The sequence below is a fragment of the Amphiura filiformis genome, chromosome 8 (assembly GCF_039555335.1).
Source record: "Amphiura filiformis chromosome 8, Afil_fr2py, whole genome shotgun sequence".
Lineage (NCBI taxonomy): Eukaryota > Metazoa > Echinodermata > Ophiuroidea > Amphilepidida > Amphiuridae > Amphiura > Amphiura filiformis.
In genome coordinates, this window is record NC_092635.1 from 54496805 (window position 1) to 54513204 (window position 16400).

At 36.4% G+C, this 16400-nt stretch overlaps 1 protein-coding gene across 1 annotated transcript in view; it reads left to right on the forward strand.

Annotated features, from left to right (window-relative positions):
- Nucleotides 1-385: 385 nt before the first annotated feature.
- Nucleotides 386-16400, forward strand: part of LOC140159223 (sodium/potassium/calcium exchanger 2-like) — a 124011-nt gene continuing 107996 nt past the window's right edge. Inside the window, exons 1-2 of the mRNA XM_072182630.1 lie at nt 386-640; nt 11655-11792. Coding sequence (XP_072038731.1) covers nt 488-640; nt 11655-11792 — 291 coding nt within the window. The 5' untranslated portion in view covers nt 386-487. The remainder of the gene's footprint in view (nt 641-11654; nt 11793-16400) is intronic.

Sequence of the window (16400 nt, forward strand, 5' to 3'; positions counted from 1 at the left end):
ACTACCTGATATAGCAATAGATGCAGGCATTGATAAGCTACCTTATATTAGCAATAGTTGCAGGCATTGATAAATTTACTGGTATTAGTAGCATATGCAGGCATTGATAAACTACCTGATATTGGCAATAGATGCAGACATTGATGATAAATCTGTCAAATTAATTTTTTTAAATGTGGAGATTACTGAATAATAAATCTGATCTTGTGTCTCTTCTTTTTATATTTGCAGCAAGAAATCTAGATGAAAAAGCTGTCCATATGCGCACAATGGCTCGGAATTCCACCAGTAATGGGAGTGGCGCCAATGGTAATGGCATCCATCTCCAACACAATAATCATCATCATTCTCCTGTAGAAAATGGACATATGAATAATCACAATGCATTCCCACCCGCACCTCCTCAGACACTCTCCCCATCAGAACTGACTTGCAGAACAACCATTATACCACGACAAATTCACGGACGTCGTCAAGAGAGAACATTATGCGTGCCAAGATTCCGCCTCCGGAGGATCCGGAGCTCGGGGAAATCAGGACGATATCGCACCCTAATGTGGCCAATGAGGATGGTGCTGTTGATCCACATAGGGATACCGTGACAACGCAAAGTACGACGTTGGATTCAAGTTCTCCTGATGTAAGTATTGCAATCTTATCTATTATTCCATTTGAAATCCATACACCCCTTGTGCAAGACATGACTGTAATCTTCTTCACAGGGGGTGTGAATTTCAAAGTGGGTCACTTGAATGGGTGTCTCAAAGCTTGTCAGAAGTTGAATGCAGTTTTATTTTAGTATGCTTCAATTTTTTGAAGTATCTGGACAAGCTTTGGGATAAGTTTTTTGGCACAAACAGTTGTCTTAGATATCCATTGAGAATGGTAAATTTAAACCACATCTAATGGTGCACCCTTAACCTTGCATCTAGCATAGAGATTCTTCAAGGTTACAGCTATTATGAGGGATATTATTACAACAACCACTAATGTAGCTACCCACTTTTCATATATTGATACATGCCCTTAGTTCAGGTTTATAATTGCAACCTTTCTTTACATTTGAAGTAGCAATAAAACATACTATGTTTTGCTTATAAATTTCCATTAATCAGTTGTCTTAAATTGCACAAAAAGAATATAAACTAACCCTTTAAATAACATGGCAAATATTCCATTCTCAAATCCAAATTTGTAAGTGCTTTCAACTCAAGCCCCATTGGTAAATTTGAAGGTTATATTTTTAGCCAAAGATAAAAGGTTGCAGTGTATGGGAACAAAAATCAATGCATAAAATGGGGGTACATATTTGCACCATTGGATAACATTTGCTAGATGATATAGTGCAAGATGCATTAAGTGCGTAATTTGCAGAGGGGCAAGTTCTACAGATGTACTACCCCTAATGCATACAGGGTGGAAGTGGATGTATACAGGGTGGTCCAAATATATATTTTGTTCTTCTCAAAGATATAGATGTAATTTTATTGAAGTGGGTGCTCTGTTGTACTAATATGTATAATTGTATAAACATGGCTGTTGATTTATACAGGGTGGTCCTTAAATAAAGGAATGTCATGTTATATTTCAGTAAACCAAGAGAAACTGTGCTTACAATTCTATGCTTATAAAGGCAAACAAGGCAAAATTAAACAGCACAGGGCGATGAAACATACTCAGGGTGTCTTCAACTGGAATCTAAATACATCTACTTGAGTCAAATGTTGTTTTTCTATGTTAAAAGAAATATTTCAGATTAAGCCCGCTAAAGTTAATGTCATTTACGCCATTATACAGTTTATAGTTATTATGTGTCATTTCTTAGGTATTATATTTTGCCAGTTACATGTGTTACCATTTTGTGGTAAGTTACTGAATAGCGGTTTACTACAGCACATCTCACTATACACCTATTATACACTTAACCCCATGAGAACTACCTGCCGATTGGCCAAAAAGAAGTTTTATTATTAATTGGACCAATCAGCAACGTTGTTTGAATGATTTCACCACACAAAAATTGGGGTGAATTATTTGCAAAGCTCCATTCTGATTGGTGATTAAAGTGAAGATATCATGTAATTGACCAATCAGTGGCAATGTTAGATCAGCAGGTAGTGCTCAGGGGGTTAATATACACATGAAACACACCTAACAGCACACACTCATTCCAACAACTAAACACGTACACAACCACACCCCGCCTGCTGGCAACCACAGAAATTCTGTGTTGCCAGACAACAGAGGATGTCTGAATCAATATTTAATCACCAAACTGAGGGCATGCAATTGGGACCTACTGCAGACCTCTACAAAATGAGGATGATACTTGTTTCCAGCTAGGTCCACAGTTTGAATGTGAAAAGTCTTGTGGATGTCCTCGGTTACAGGTGAACATGCACACACCCACCCACTACACACACATGCAACATACACGTATATGGGACTTGCTGTGAAACAAACTTTTTACAGTCTTCTGAGGTAGGTTGCAGACCATGGATGTCCACAGTTAGTTGTGTATCAGAATGTTACTGGGAAAAGGTCCATGTTTGGCAGGTTTTACCACCACACCCACCCACAATATGCCAACACACATAAATAGATAATTTACCACTTATGAAGACATATTTTGGGGGCTTTGGTTTTTGTTTATTACGCTGTATATAAAAATAAAAATTGCAAAATATTCTTAGCCTGGTAGGTTTAATGTGGAGTATACTATAAATTGGTATGATATGAGCATAATTCCTTGTGAGTATGGTAACGGAATGAGGACCAAAAAAGGATAGTACACAACTTACATATGTCCCCATAAGGTATGTAATATCCATACACACACATACACAGCCAGCACACATTTCACACATTGCACAACTGAATCTGAATTCAAAAGTAAGAAATGTCCCCAGTGGTTTAACAGCTGAAATTATAGTCCAATGGCTGACTATTCCAAAGTGACACAATTTAACACTTGCCCAAGGGGCAATTGAGAGAATATGTGCTGAGCAAGTTGTACTACAGCTGTAACTTGTCCAGATGTTAACATTTTTAATAGGCATGTCCGCAAGGAGGGCTTTTTACTTAAACAGGAAGCCCCACTTGGCCAGTTCACCACAGAAGAACTGCTTTACACCTGTTACTTTGATGACAGACAGAACAGAATTTACATGGATAAATTTCAACCTTGACTAATTCCCTAAGGAACTTGAACCAAAAGTGGGGCTTCCACTTTAAGCAACGCAATTCTCATGCAAAAAATTGGGAAAATCCACCGTGTAAACTGTCTTAAGCATTCCAATCCCTAAGTTTATTCCCAAATTTATCTTCAAGAAATTTAGGGGATCTAGCGATAACCCCAAGTTATCCTCAAGTGCTACTGCCGTGTGAACAAGTCGTGGGACGGGAGTATGATAACATGAAGCAAATTTGTAAAATGGTGGTAGCAAATCACAACAAAAACTTTGTACCATCTGTTTTATGGTCATTATGTGAAATCGTGTGGGTTTGTGTTGAGCCTTGATATTTTGATAGTAATTTGAAATTACCTCAGCCCAAAACAAAACCTTTTGATTTCACGCTATTGTTCATTGTTCCTAAGTTCATAGTTTCAGCGTGAGTTTTAAGCTTGCCTAATGATTTTAACTAGAATCATTGTTCAAAAAATGACCTCTAGAAATTGCAACGCCCCCAGGGGCGACTATTCGAGGATATTATGGTATAATATTTTGTTTAGCTTATAAATGGCAACACTTTTTTGTTTTTATACAGCACATCAATAAAGTCCCAATTTGTGCTTGTGTAATATAACAAAAGCTAGTGGAAGTCACATAACTCCTGCACTCAACTGCGTGCTTGTCATTCAATCCACAGTGTTATGAGTCTCACATATTACGCGCTGAAAAAATAAAGTTCACTGGGCAATTTGTGAACCATGTTAATTGGTCCAGCCTTGGTCAATAGCCAAGCTAATATTAAAAAATAGTGAAGTGCAAGCCCCAGACAAAACACTATATTGTAAATGAATATTTCAGTCGCTCATCGATGGTGACTGGAATACAGATTCAGCTAGCATCACGTTAAAGGAAACAGCCGGACGATTTTTTTAAAAGGACATATTGTAGTATTTGCCTTTCTAGTTACATTGGCGGTATTGATAGAATCAAACACTTTTGCTAATTAGTGTAATTAATTAATTAAAGTCATCAGTGGAGGTCGCCATGTTTCGATACTTGGGCTGTAGTAACGTCACATTGCACACATTGGGCTGCCCCCGATAGCGGGAAATTTAAAGATATTTTGAGTTTATTTCTATATAACGGAGACGTTTTTTGTACTTTAAATGTACCAGGTTTGTTTATTCATTCATAAACAATGATAATAGGGCAAAACATAGCATGCCCGGCTGATTCCTTTAATGATATTCTCATCATGCAAACCAAGTCAGATTTGTTTCTTTTTGAAAAAAAACAACCCTTTTTGAATTCTTTTATCAACTTTGGAGAAGTCTCCTTTTGAATATCAAGTATACTATAGGTATAAAACATAATGAATACTCTCATAAAGAGCTTTACATCAGTATGGGACATGATCATTAATGTTGACCTTGGCTCTACTCAACATTCAGTAATTTAACAGTTAATGAATTGAAGAGACTTTCTTAAAAGTCACATTATTTACTTGGGATGACATGAAGAATTTCTGTATATTTTAGGGGCTGTGCAATAATTATGAGCCGGGGAAGGGTAAAATAGACGAAAAAAAGTTTCATTGTTTTTCAAAGATTTCAGAATTGTAAATTCTGACCATATTTGGAGTCAGCATTAAAAATGCATTAAAATGAGTACAAACAAGCCTAGTTTTGGTTCAGTGGTTCTTAGGATAGCTGTAGATATTTTTAGAAAATATCTCAAAACTTGGGCTATGTTCAAACCTATGGCGAGCACACAGACTATTAATTTTACTGATGTGCTTTTCTTGCATGCAAATCAAGAAGAGCTTTGTTCCTAGATTTGATTTTGAGATACGATCAAAAGTATTTTTGAACTTTGTTTTATACTTCATTATTGTCAACATCAAGAAAACATTCATATTTATGAAAGTTCGATTTCAGCGCATTTTAGATAGCCTGTTTATGGGCGGGCAGACTATTAAAATCATAAATCACATTTGAGCGGACAATGAGATTCATGGCATCAGATAGAGTCTTAATATTTTTCTTGATCATACGCATTTAAGACATGTCTTTTTATCCGATGATGCCTCGATAAACAATATCTGGATGACAATCTTTAAATGGTTGAGACCTTTTAATGCAGGTATATAGCCGTGCAAAGATATAAATCTTTTCCCCACTTTAAATAGCCTTTTAGTCATGAGCAGCAGGATCTTTATGATATGGTTTCATTGGTCTGTTTACCAACCAACAGTCTTTTATGTAAAACTATACCATTCAATTCACTGTCGAAGTGATGTAATAATTGGATTAACTACCATAGCAATACGAGGGGGTATCAAAAAGTTTTAGAAATCGCCCAGAAGTGAAAGAGCTATATCAATGAAATTTTGTCAGTGTAATCACTGGTCCTTATGTACACTATGGTGCAAAAATGGTCTCATAAGTATGTTTACTTTTTTTTACAGGTGGCACTAGATGCCAATAACCTGCTGCCCCAGTTACTGCGCATAAACTGCAAGATTGAGAAAATTGAGGCAAGCAGCATTATTAAGATCCTGCTTTTGAAGGGTTGCAGTGCCTAGAAAATTGATGATGAAATGAAAGTTATCTTCGGTGGTGATTGTGATATGTCTCTGTCGCTTTTTGGAAAAGGAATTTTTATTTCATCACAGATTTTCTGGGCACTGTAACCCTTAAAATGGAACTTAATCATGCTGCGTGCCTCAATTTTCTCCATTTTGCTGGTTATGTCATAATTACATAGACAGGTAGTGACATCTAGCTCCTGTAAAAAAAAGTAAACATACTTATGAGACCATTTTTGCACCATAGTGTACATAAGGACCAGTGATTGCACTGACAAAATTTCATTGATATAGCTCTTTCACTTCTGGGCGATTTCTAAAACGTTTTGATACCCCCTCGTAGATGAATACAATTTTTGATTATATCGCCCTGCACTACAACTTTCACACGGTAACTATGCACCTGTAAAATAAGTATCTTTGAAAAGAGCGGTATTGTATTCAATCTATGATTGCAGACATGCACAGGTGATGAGTGCAACCTGCTTGTAGTGTAGGTTGTTAATGGTAGTTAATCTAATTTATTATGTCATTTCGACAGTGAATTGCATCTGAAACATATAACCTCATGAATATACGCTTTGCATGCGACCCAATCAAACTTATTTATTTACCAAACATGATGCGCGGTTACTAATATTTAACAGTGGTCCTCCGTGTATGACGTGGTATTGAACTATGCACATTAATGGCTTCTGAGTATGCGTATCCTACACAAATAAACCATTCTTGCATATAGAACTACCGTATTTGTGCATCGCATGATTAAGCGCTTAAGCGTAATTGTTCCCCAGCGAGTCAGCTCTGCAGTTTTTTAAAGGGAAAATAAAAGATAAGTCAAAATTGACTTTTCAAAACAAATATGATAGTATTAAATACAGATGGAATCAAACAGATTGAAAAGTGGCAGTTATGAATGAGGTTAATGACTTTGCATCCGTTTTCAGCCCAACTGAACACAGCAATAGGCACATTTTACTTATTATTGTTGGAGTCACGTGCATCAAGCCCAGTTCTTTTCATGTATTCTACATTAGCTATAATAAAATCCAAAAATAAGAACTAATTTGTGTCTGACCATTCTGTCAAATGAACACCCTACGGCCCATGATTAGTTTAGTATTACATAACTAGGAAGGCACCTCCCTCGTTATGCAATACTAACCAATCACAGGCTCTACTGGAATTTGGAGTAATGTAATCATCAGACACAATCTAGTTTTTTTTTTTTATTTCCACCTTTTAATATACATCTAACTTATTGCCACCATTATTTAATAAGTAAAGCTGTCCCTACATTGGGCTGTTCCAGTTGAAATCCATCACCCCTATGGAAGACATGACCTTAATCTTCCACACATGGAGTGTGAATTTCAAATCGAGGTTACCTAAATGTGTGACTCCATTTGAAATCTACACCCCCTGTGTGGGAGATTATGATAATGTCTTCCATAAAGGGTGTATGGATTTTCATTGGAATAGCCCATTGGCTATCCCACAACTAATGCAGTACATGGTGGACAGTGGCTTTCTATCCAAAAGGCGAGGTAGAAATCAAGTTTGGTTAAATTTGTGTGTATTTGGTGAACGCTGAATAAATATTGTTTAGCAAACGCCTGTGAAAAACAGTCAAACAAAAATTCCTTTCCGTATCCCACATATTTATTTCAAAAACAAGAACTGTGATGTTAATGAATATGATATGATGATGATTTCAAAAGTATGCATTCAACTGAAAATTTAAAACCTTGGTATCAAAACTACTAGCTTACAGTTCTAAATTTAAGCATATTTAAACAGTTTTGTAGACAGTAGAAGAAAGCTAAGAAAGGTACCTTTTTGCTATTAAAATTAAAAAATCAAGATAAAAGACATATTTGTGATAACACCACTTACATCATCGCATTGATAACCAGGTAAGGCTGATTTTATTGACAAGGCATTGTTGATGGAAAATGGGGAAAATCATTTTGTTTTTCTTCAAATTTTCATCTACAGTTCAGACATGAATGTTTTCCCATTTAAGCAAGAAATATTCAGTTGCCCAATACATCTTGAATCTGCATATTATGTCCTTTAAAATACTCTATTGGAATAAGACTAAGACTATCAGGTTGATGATGTTGATATAGTATATATCAATGATTTTATATATACAGATGTGGGCAGTAAGAGGCTCTAGATATTTATAATGATGGAGAGGAACAAGCCGTTTTTTCTCACATTATAGCGTGGGAATGAGAGAATAAAAGTATTAATAAGCCTCTGTCCTGCATCTCATATAGCATGGGAAAGACCATAATAGACCAATGAAGAAGCAGCGTAGGCAGCACTTTAGTGTGAGGGGCAGTGGCGGCGCTACTAGGGGGGGACAAGGGGGCATTTTCTCCTCAAATATTTTTGAGGCAAAAACCCCCCAAATTACATAAATTTCTGCTTTTTGCTGCAATTTTGCACAAAATTTGTTGATTCCGCCCAGAAATTCACTTTGCCCCCATGCCCCCCGCAAAAAAAAAAATTTCCTGGTGCCGCCACTGGTGAGGGGGCAAAGCCAAATTTTCATCCCTATTTGTATATTTTTCGTCCCATTTTCAGTCATTTCAATGACACTTTACTCTTTGCCGTCCCCATTTTCACCCCTGAAATTTCTGGGGGCACTTCCCCTGACTACACCACTGCAATGAAGCCCCCCTCCTGAACAGCATGTGACTTGTTTACCCAAACTCTTACTCTACCTTTCCGTAACACCACATACTACCCCACCCCCACCCCCTGCCCGCCATGCATATTTGAACAAGTCATTCATCACAATTTAACGCCCCATCAACTATGAACATGATTCAACCAAAAATCAATCTTGGATCAGCTTGATGAGCAGGTTTAGACCCTTGAGAGTCTAATCTAAGTATATTTACTTCACACCTTATCCGAAAGTACAACTAAAGTCTTCTTACACTGTCAATACTATTACTTGACAACCATTAAGTTCAACCCATCAGAAGTATGAAAGAAATGACATTTATAATGATGAATGGCCATACTTAAGACATTATATGAAAGCATGGTTTAATAAAGCAAGGTAATAAATTGCCATGCAATTATCACTAATAATAGCAAAGTCAAAAACAGTTGCCAAGCATTGAACGCTAATGATGCAGTATTACCAAACACTTCTGTACAGCAAATGAAGCAAGTGGCACGTTCTGTGCTTCCATTAGGCAGGCTGAGTTAATTGACTGCTCTTAATTCATCAATCATTAATTTTTGCAGGCTGAAGTTGTAGTTTTTGGCATAAATTTTGAACATGCCCATGAAATTTTGATTATTTATATAATCAAATTATTTATAAAACCTAATACTGTAAACTTTTTAACTATTTCGAATATTTATTTTTATCTATCAAATGAAATGTGTAAAATCAGCTTCACAGAAACAAGATTCACCCACTAATTTGGGTTATTCCATTTAAAATCCACACTACCCCAGGGTTGCCAAAAGATTTCAGCCCAAAATCGCGGGTCAAATAATTGAAAAGTCACCCAATTTTTCTCTTTACCATTGGTTTCTATGGGGCAGGAAACTATCAGAAGTCGGAGCCAATGTTGAAAAGTCGCCAAATTTTTCTTAACCATTGGTTTCTATGGGACAGGAAATTGTCAAAAGTTATGGGAAAATCTTCAAAAGTCGCCCAATTGGGCTACCAAATCGCTGGGTTTGGCAACCCTGCACTACCCCTGTGGAAGATTTTAGAAATATCTTCCACTGCCTGACCGATACAGATTTTGCATTTGGAGGTTTGGTAAACAAATTTTTGGTTTATGAAATTTTGCTGTATGAAATTTTTTGGCTAAAGTGGATTATTTTGACAAACTTTTAGACAAATCTCCAAATGATGTTTGCAAAAAACATATTTTTCCCGCCCCAAGCTTTGAATGATTTTTTAGGGTCATGAAGCCTCTTGCAGAAAAAAAAACCAATCCTGGCCATCCGACTCTATTTGGCTAGTCCGTCTGCTAGTACTAGTAGAACATGCTTTTTCTTTTTGTCGCCTGAACTTACTATTCACAAAACAATACATACAATATAAATATAATTAATTTATAGCATATAACATGTCTCTTAATACAATTTAATACACTGTAAACACATGTTCATATGTTACAAATCTCATTAACTCAAGGATTAATAAAAATAACAGCATTTATGGCAAAGCTTTGCCAATGGGGAGAAGTTAAAATTGTAAACCTTTTCCATGAATATAGCAACATATTTACAAGTCAAAATATAGTGCATTCGCTTGCATATAGCAGGCATCGAATGTATAATATAATTATTTGTATTGCTGTTAGTCGCTGATGAAAAAGATTCACATTTAGAAAGAATCACACATAAAAATTGATCCATATAGATTCTTGTAAAACAGGCATGTGTAAATCGTTTATTAAACAGGTAGCATTTGATTTGTGTTGTAAGTAGTGTGTGGGATTGCCTTTTTCTTTTTCCTTTTTTTTTTTTTTTTTTGGTTAACTGTATATCAGTTTTTAATATATGACACAATCTGCCCCATGGAGGCTAAAGGAGGCATTTTGAAAATTGAGGTACTATAATATTACCTTATACAAACATTAGGCTTTCATATGCTGTTTCTTTTACTTCATATTTTTGCCTTTATCTCAATTTGCCACCTTTGGCCTCATGGACCAGATTGTGTCATTTTATTTTTGTCAAATCTGAGGGCTGTGATTCTTATGATGTATTTGTGCCTACAACTACAGACCTGAAATTATTCAGCTTTTTAGTGGATTTCAGCTTTTTTGTTGCTCAAATTTACATATTTGCTTTTATTTTCTGCTCAATTTGAGCTATTTTACCCCAATTTGATGCTGTTTTTCAGCTCTTTTTTTTAAAAGCATTTTCAGCTGTTTTCACTGAAGGTCAAATTTATTCACTGCATTTATTCACCATATAAATAACCAATTATTCGAACACGAAGTCACTAACCATAGGATTAGGAAGATTTTCAACAGGGGGGACTGAAACTTGACAAAAAATGTGTGGGGCCAGACTGGGGGGTGCGCGAGGGGGGTTCCTGCCTCGCAGTCAGAAAATTTTGCAAAATATAGGTCACAAAGACCTCTTTTCTCTCTATTATATCACAATTTTTAAAGTTCACCTAGGATTGTTGAGGGGGGGGGCTGAAAGGTATTCCAGCCCGCACCAAAATTATGCTCAAGCCCCCCCTGCTCCTAAGCCTATGCTAACTATTATCTATTCATTCATTATGCGCCCTGCTTCAGTTCCACTAGAGTGATGGAGATATCAGTATAATTATTATAACTCATATGATGACTATGAAGTGCAGGCATGAACATTTTCAGCAATTTAGCTGTTTACCTTTGCCAAATAGCATTTGGCTAATTACCTTAGCCAAATAGCATTTGGCAAAGGGCCTGTTTCTGTCAGGTTCTTTCTTCTATCCATTAGTGTTAAACGAAGGGGGTACCATACAAGAATGTGCTGCAAACATGGGTTGCATTCCGGGCTTTTAGTATATCAGTGACCCTTTTTTCAAGGCCAATTTTGGTGTATGGAGGGTTCATTTTTTTTAATTTTCTTAATTTTATTTTTAGAGAAAAAAATTTTGCTTCCATGTAGTCTGTATTTTTGAAAAATGTAAAAAAAGTGGGGGAAAGTTGTTAAATTTGGCTACAAATTTTGACTTTTGGTATATGGATGGGTCCCAAATTTCTTGATAAATTATATGTTGATGGGTCCACTTTCAAATTCTCAGTGGTACAACCCTACTCAAACCAAATTTGAGTACCCCTCTGATCTACAATCTTACAGATTATTCTTACTTACATTACACTCCATTTCTTTCTCTTTTGATGTAGGAAATGCCTGATATGGATGAAGTAGATGAGCCTTTGGATCTTAGTTGGCCTAAAACCTTAAAACAGCGAATCACCTATGTGCTATGTGCTCCATTAATGTTTCCCTTATGGATTATGTTACCAGATGTACGCAGGCCGGTAAGTGCACACTCTTCCTTCTCTTTCTTCCTTAAGGGAAGTAAAGTGGAAAATTGGTTTGATTGTTTTAATGCATAGGAAAGTTATCTTTAAAACTGTCATGGAAAACATGATTTCAATGTTTTGCTGTATTACACTAACAGCTAGCAAAGTTCTAATGGCCAGTTTAACACTCTCTACACAGGTGCAGACAACAAGTTCAAAATTTTCTTTAAATTTTTTTTTTTAATTTCCAAATTGTGCATTTTCATGATCATATTTGGAATCAGCATGAAAAATGCATTCAAATGAGTACAAACAAGCCTAGTATTGGTTCAGTGGTTCTTGAGATAGCTCTTAATATTTCTTAAGAAATGTCTCAAAATTGGGACTTTCTGTGTTGAGGCCCATGGCCAGCACTCAAAGCATTCAAGAGAACTTTCTGACCTGCTTTGTCAATCCTTTTATCAGGTAGAATACAAATTAGTTTCTCATACAATGGAAATTGAACATCAATTCTATAGCACAATGTTCATTACTGTGTTTGATTAAATTGGGCTCTTCCAGTTGAAAATCTACCACCCCTGTGGAAGACATGGCACAAGGAGTACACAGGAGTGTGAATTTCAAATAGGGTTACCTGAATGAATGCTTCCATTTACACCCCCTGTGTGGAAGATTAAGGTCATATCTTCCATGGGGGGTGTATGGATTTCAACTGGAATAGTCCATTGGCAAATAGAGTGGGTGATGACAAGTTAAAGCAACTGACCAGTACCATGAATAAGTTATGCCTCGCAAGACTTGTTTTCTGTTATATTGGGATATTTTCCACTATTAAATTATCACCGGAAATTATCTAAGAGGTCATGAAGCTCTTGTTTGTTTCATATTGTATCTTGTGATGTCACAGCTAAATGAGTTGGAACAACTTGTCATGTTGAGATCCATATTATATGAAATTTAAAATTAATGGTATGGGATCAACAAGAATAATAATAATAATAATAGCGACAAGGCACATATCCACTCAATTAAGAGCGCTCAAGGCACTAAAAAAAAAAAAAAAAACTAACAATAGACAAAGAAAACTGGAACTAAATTAAGAAACATAACTTAAGAATTACAGAATGTCTCTGACATAAGATGAGTTTTTAACAACTTTTTAAACACAGTTACATTTTTAGCAGTTCTAATATAAATAGGCAGTTCATTCCATAGACGTGGAGCTGCGATTGCAAATGATCTGTCACCCCATGTGCGGTTGGATTTTCTTTCTTGAAGAAGTTGCATATTTCCAGATCGAAGCGTACGGGTGGGAACATAATGTGAAAGGAGTACAGATAAATATGACGGAGCAATATCATTAATACATTTATATACAATCAACATAAGTTTAAAAACAATTCTTTGTGTGACAGGAAGCCAATGCAGTTCCTCTAGGATTGGCATGATATCAACAACAACAACATCTTGTACCCTTCTCCTTGGGTTCATTCCATTTGATACATACCATATATACCTGTAGAAGATTTAGGAAAAGTCTTCCACAGAGGGAGTATGTTTTTCAAATGAAATTGGCTGGGGTTAATTATTTTGAAATCCATGCTCCCTCTGTATTTGGCTGTACAAATATCTTTCGCAACTGGAGGGAGTATTTTCAACAGACATTTCCCTATTGTCTATAAAGGGAATAAAACTATTGTTTTGAGACCAATCTGTCTCTCTATATTGCCTGATATAACATAGAAGATAGTATTCTGTTAAGTGGAACAAAGCACGCCAAGTTGCTCTACGCAAAAATAATGCTATCTTCGTATTATATCAGGTGATAGACACACAGCTGGGTCTCAAAATACTTTTATTCTCATTCTTAAACAAATCACCCATAAAATCATGTTTGCACGTGTAAATTTACGTCATCTTTTAGCTATTTTTACTATCAAGTTTACCAGTCGTACGTCTGTTCTGTGCACGAATTGGGTGAATCACTGCACGCATACCTTGTTACATGCATTGTAAACGATTCAATATGCACCCAGGTTCAATACGCACCCAGACGTGCTTTATTGCATCATATAACACGAGCGAGAACCAATGAAATTACAGGGAAAGGGACAACTGTTTAAGAATACCCATACTCCCTCTGTAGTAGACTGTAGCTAAATCTGGGGAGTGTAAATTTTAAATGAATTAGCCCGTTGCTCCCTCCCCTCACAAACATTAATTGATTACCAAGGCTAGACAATGACTCCCATTTTCCCTTGTCAACTTGTCGTTAGTTTAATTGTCTTAGAAAATAATGGTTTGTGGCCAGACCAAAGACAAAATGTCATGTTGAACACTTAGATTGATTAAAGAAGCACTTTATTCTGTATTGTATCTAAACATTTTTTGTTGTGTGGACATGTTGCAAAATGATAGATTTTGCAAATTATAGCTGATCAAGCGGTTTTTATTTTTTTAACAGCAGTGGAAGACATGCCCTTAATCTCCCACACAGGGAGTGTGAATTTCAAATGCAGTTACCTAAATGGATGATTCCATTTGAGATCTACACCCCCTTTGTGGGACATTAACATCTTGTCTTCCATAGGGAGTGTATGCATTTCAACTGGAATAGCCCTGAATAGGCGACTCCATTTGACATCTACACCGCCTTTGTGGGAGATTAATGTCTTGTCTTCCATAGGAGATAAAGGTCATGTCTTCTACAGATGGTGTATGGATTTGAACTGGAATAGCCCATTGTCTGTTCAATTCTGTTGCCTTCATATCACATTAAAGCCTTAATGTACGATCTTTTTAAATTTTAAATTTTTCTTTTTTCTTCCAAAATGATAATATGCAATCATTATGAAAGTTCCCAATACATTTGGATGCGAAAAACATTGGGAATTTGCAAAGAAACAACATCATAAACTTCCCCTCTATCACCTAAAATATCTCGCACTATCTGGATTAGGACAGCGAGTGCGGCCTCAGAGTTAGTCTCCTATGCAGCCAGTTTGGTTACTCTCCCTCACATGTGGAGGGAGCGTAACCAAACTGGCTTCGTAGGAGACTACGATTTACAAACCAACAAAAATACATCCTGTTTTACTACAAATAGGGCGAATTTGACAGTTTGCTCGTAGATTTAAGTTGGAACATGTGTAAGTATTACAAATATGCCAAAAAATTGGTTTTGAAAAAAATAAAGGATTTTCTGAAAAAGGATCGTACATTAAGGGTTTAACCAACAAGCGATATCTTCAAACCACATATCCACCGCCCTCTAGCTTGTAAACCATCGAAATAAGATTTGAGGTCAGTGTCTGGCAAGCTACAGACCCCTTTCTATTGGCTATGGAGTACCACCTGCATACCAATTCAGCAATTTTACAAAGATGTTCTGGTACCATCAGGTCAATTTTGACAAGTACATCTTGGGGCTGTTTGCTGTTGTATAGTGTGATCAGCATTAAAAGCCCATTTAGTGATCCCATCAGTGAAAGTGTAGAAAAATAAAAGTTTGTATAACTTGCTTAAAAGTGAAGGATAAGTTAATAAAATTGTCATTAGGTACTTTTTAAATCTAAAATTTGGTAAAGAACGAGGAAAACAACAGTGTTGACAAAGTTGAAGCCCCATTCATAATAAATATAGCTAATACACATAGTTAAAAGTACAGAAATGACAGATTCATGTAAAAATTTCTTATTTTGTCTCAATTTCAATACACAGCTTTCGGCTTAATAGCAGGCTATGTTAGCACATGAGGAAATCACCTAATAGGCCTTTAAATAAGCAAGACTGAGTTGGTTTTAGGCAGAACTGAGCACATGTCCCTAATTCAACTGGGAGCGCAGATTTGAGGATGAAATGATGTTGGAGGATGAAAATACCCAAAATAGGTTATCTCTATGCAGTGATGATGCTCATCCGTCTCTTTCTCCCTTGCACCCTTTTCTTTATTCTACTACTCCCCCTCCCCCACCCAACCAGAAAAAAAAGAAAAAAGTAAGCAAATGGTGCTGCTACTGTCCCATTGCGAATTGATCAGAACCAAGAATACAGGTACTTTGATTAATTCATAGACAATTTGCTCCTAGGCTGTGTCTCTCCTCTTTCTAAATACATTTAGGCTACAAACCTGTGTACGAGATATACTGTTACATGGTTTGATGACCACGTTATGCAATGAGTGTCTGTACCTCTCAGGTAATAATTATCCAGAGTAACCAATTTCCCGTATAGCCCCTTTTTATTTTGGAACAGGAAATAGATCTGATGCAGAGGAGGTGTCGAAGCTAAAGATGATAAGTAACCCTTCCCAGAATCCTTTGCAACATGACACATTGCCTCATTTCATCAAATGACACTACCATTACTTGGTACAAGTTCCCTTTGTTTTCATTTTGAGAATAGACTGGTTAAACTTGGGTCGATTTTGCAAGGTCTGGATGTGCTCTTTTCATTGAGGTACATTTTATCACTAGGGATATTTTAAAGTGCATCGGCCACTCTCTTGCTCTCGGCCATGTGATCCTGGCAGCTGGAACCTGTCAGATTTTTTAGGCCATTTTTGATGATCTTCATCAAATTTTGCCCCACCTAAAACTCATCTTGCTCCCCCCCCCCTCTTTT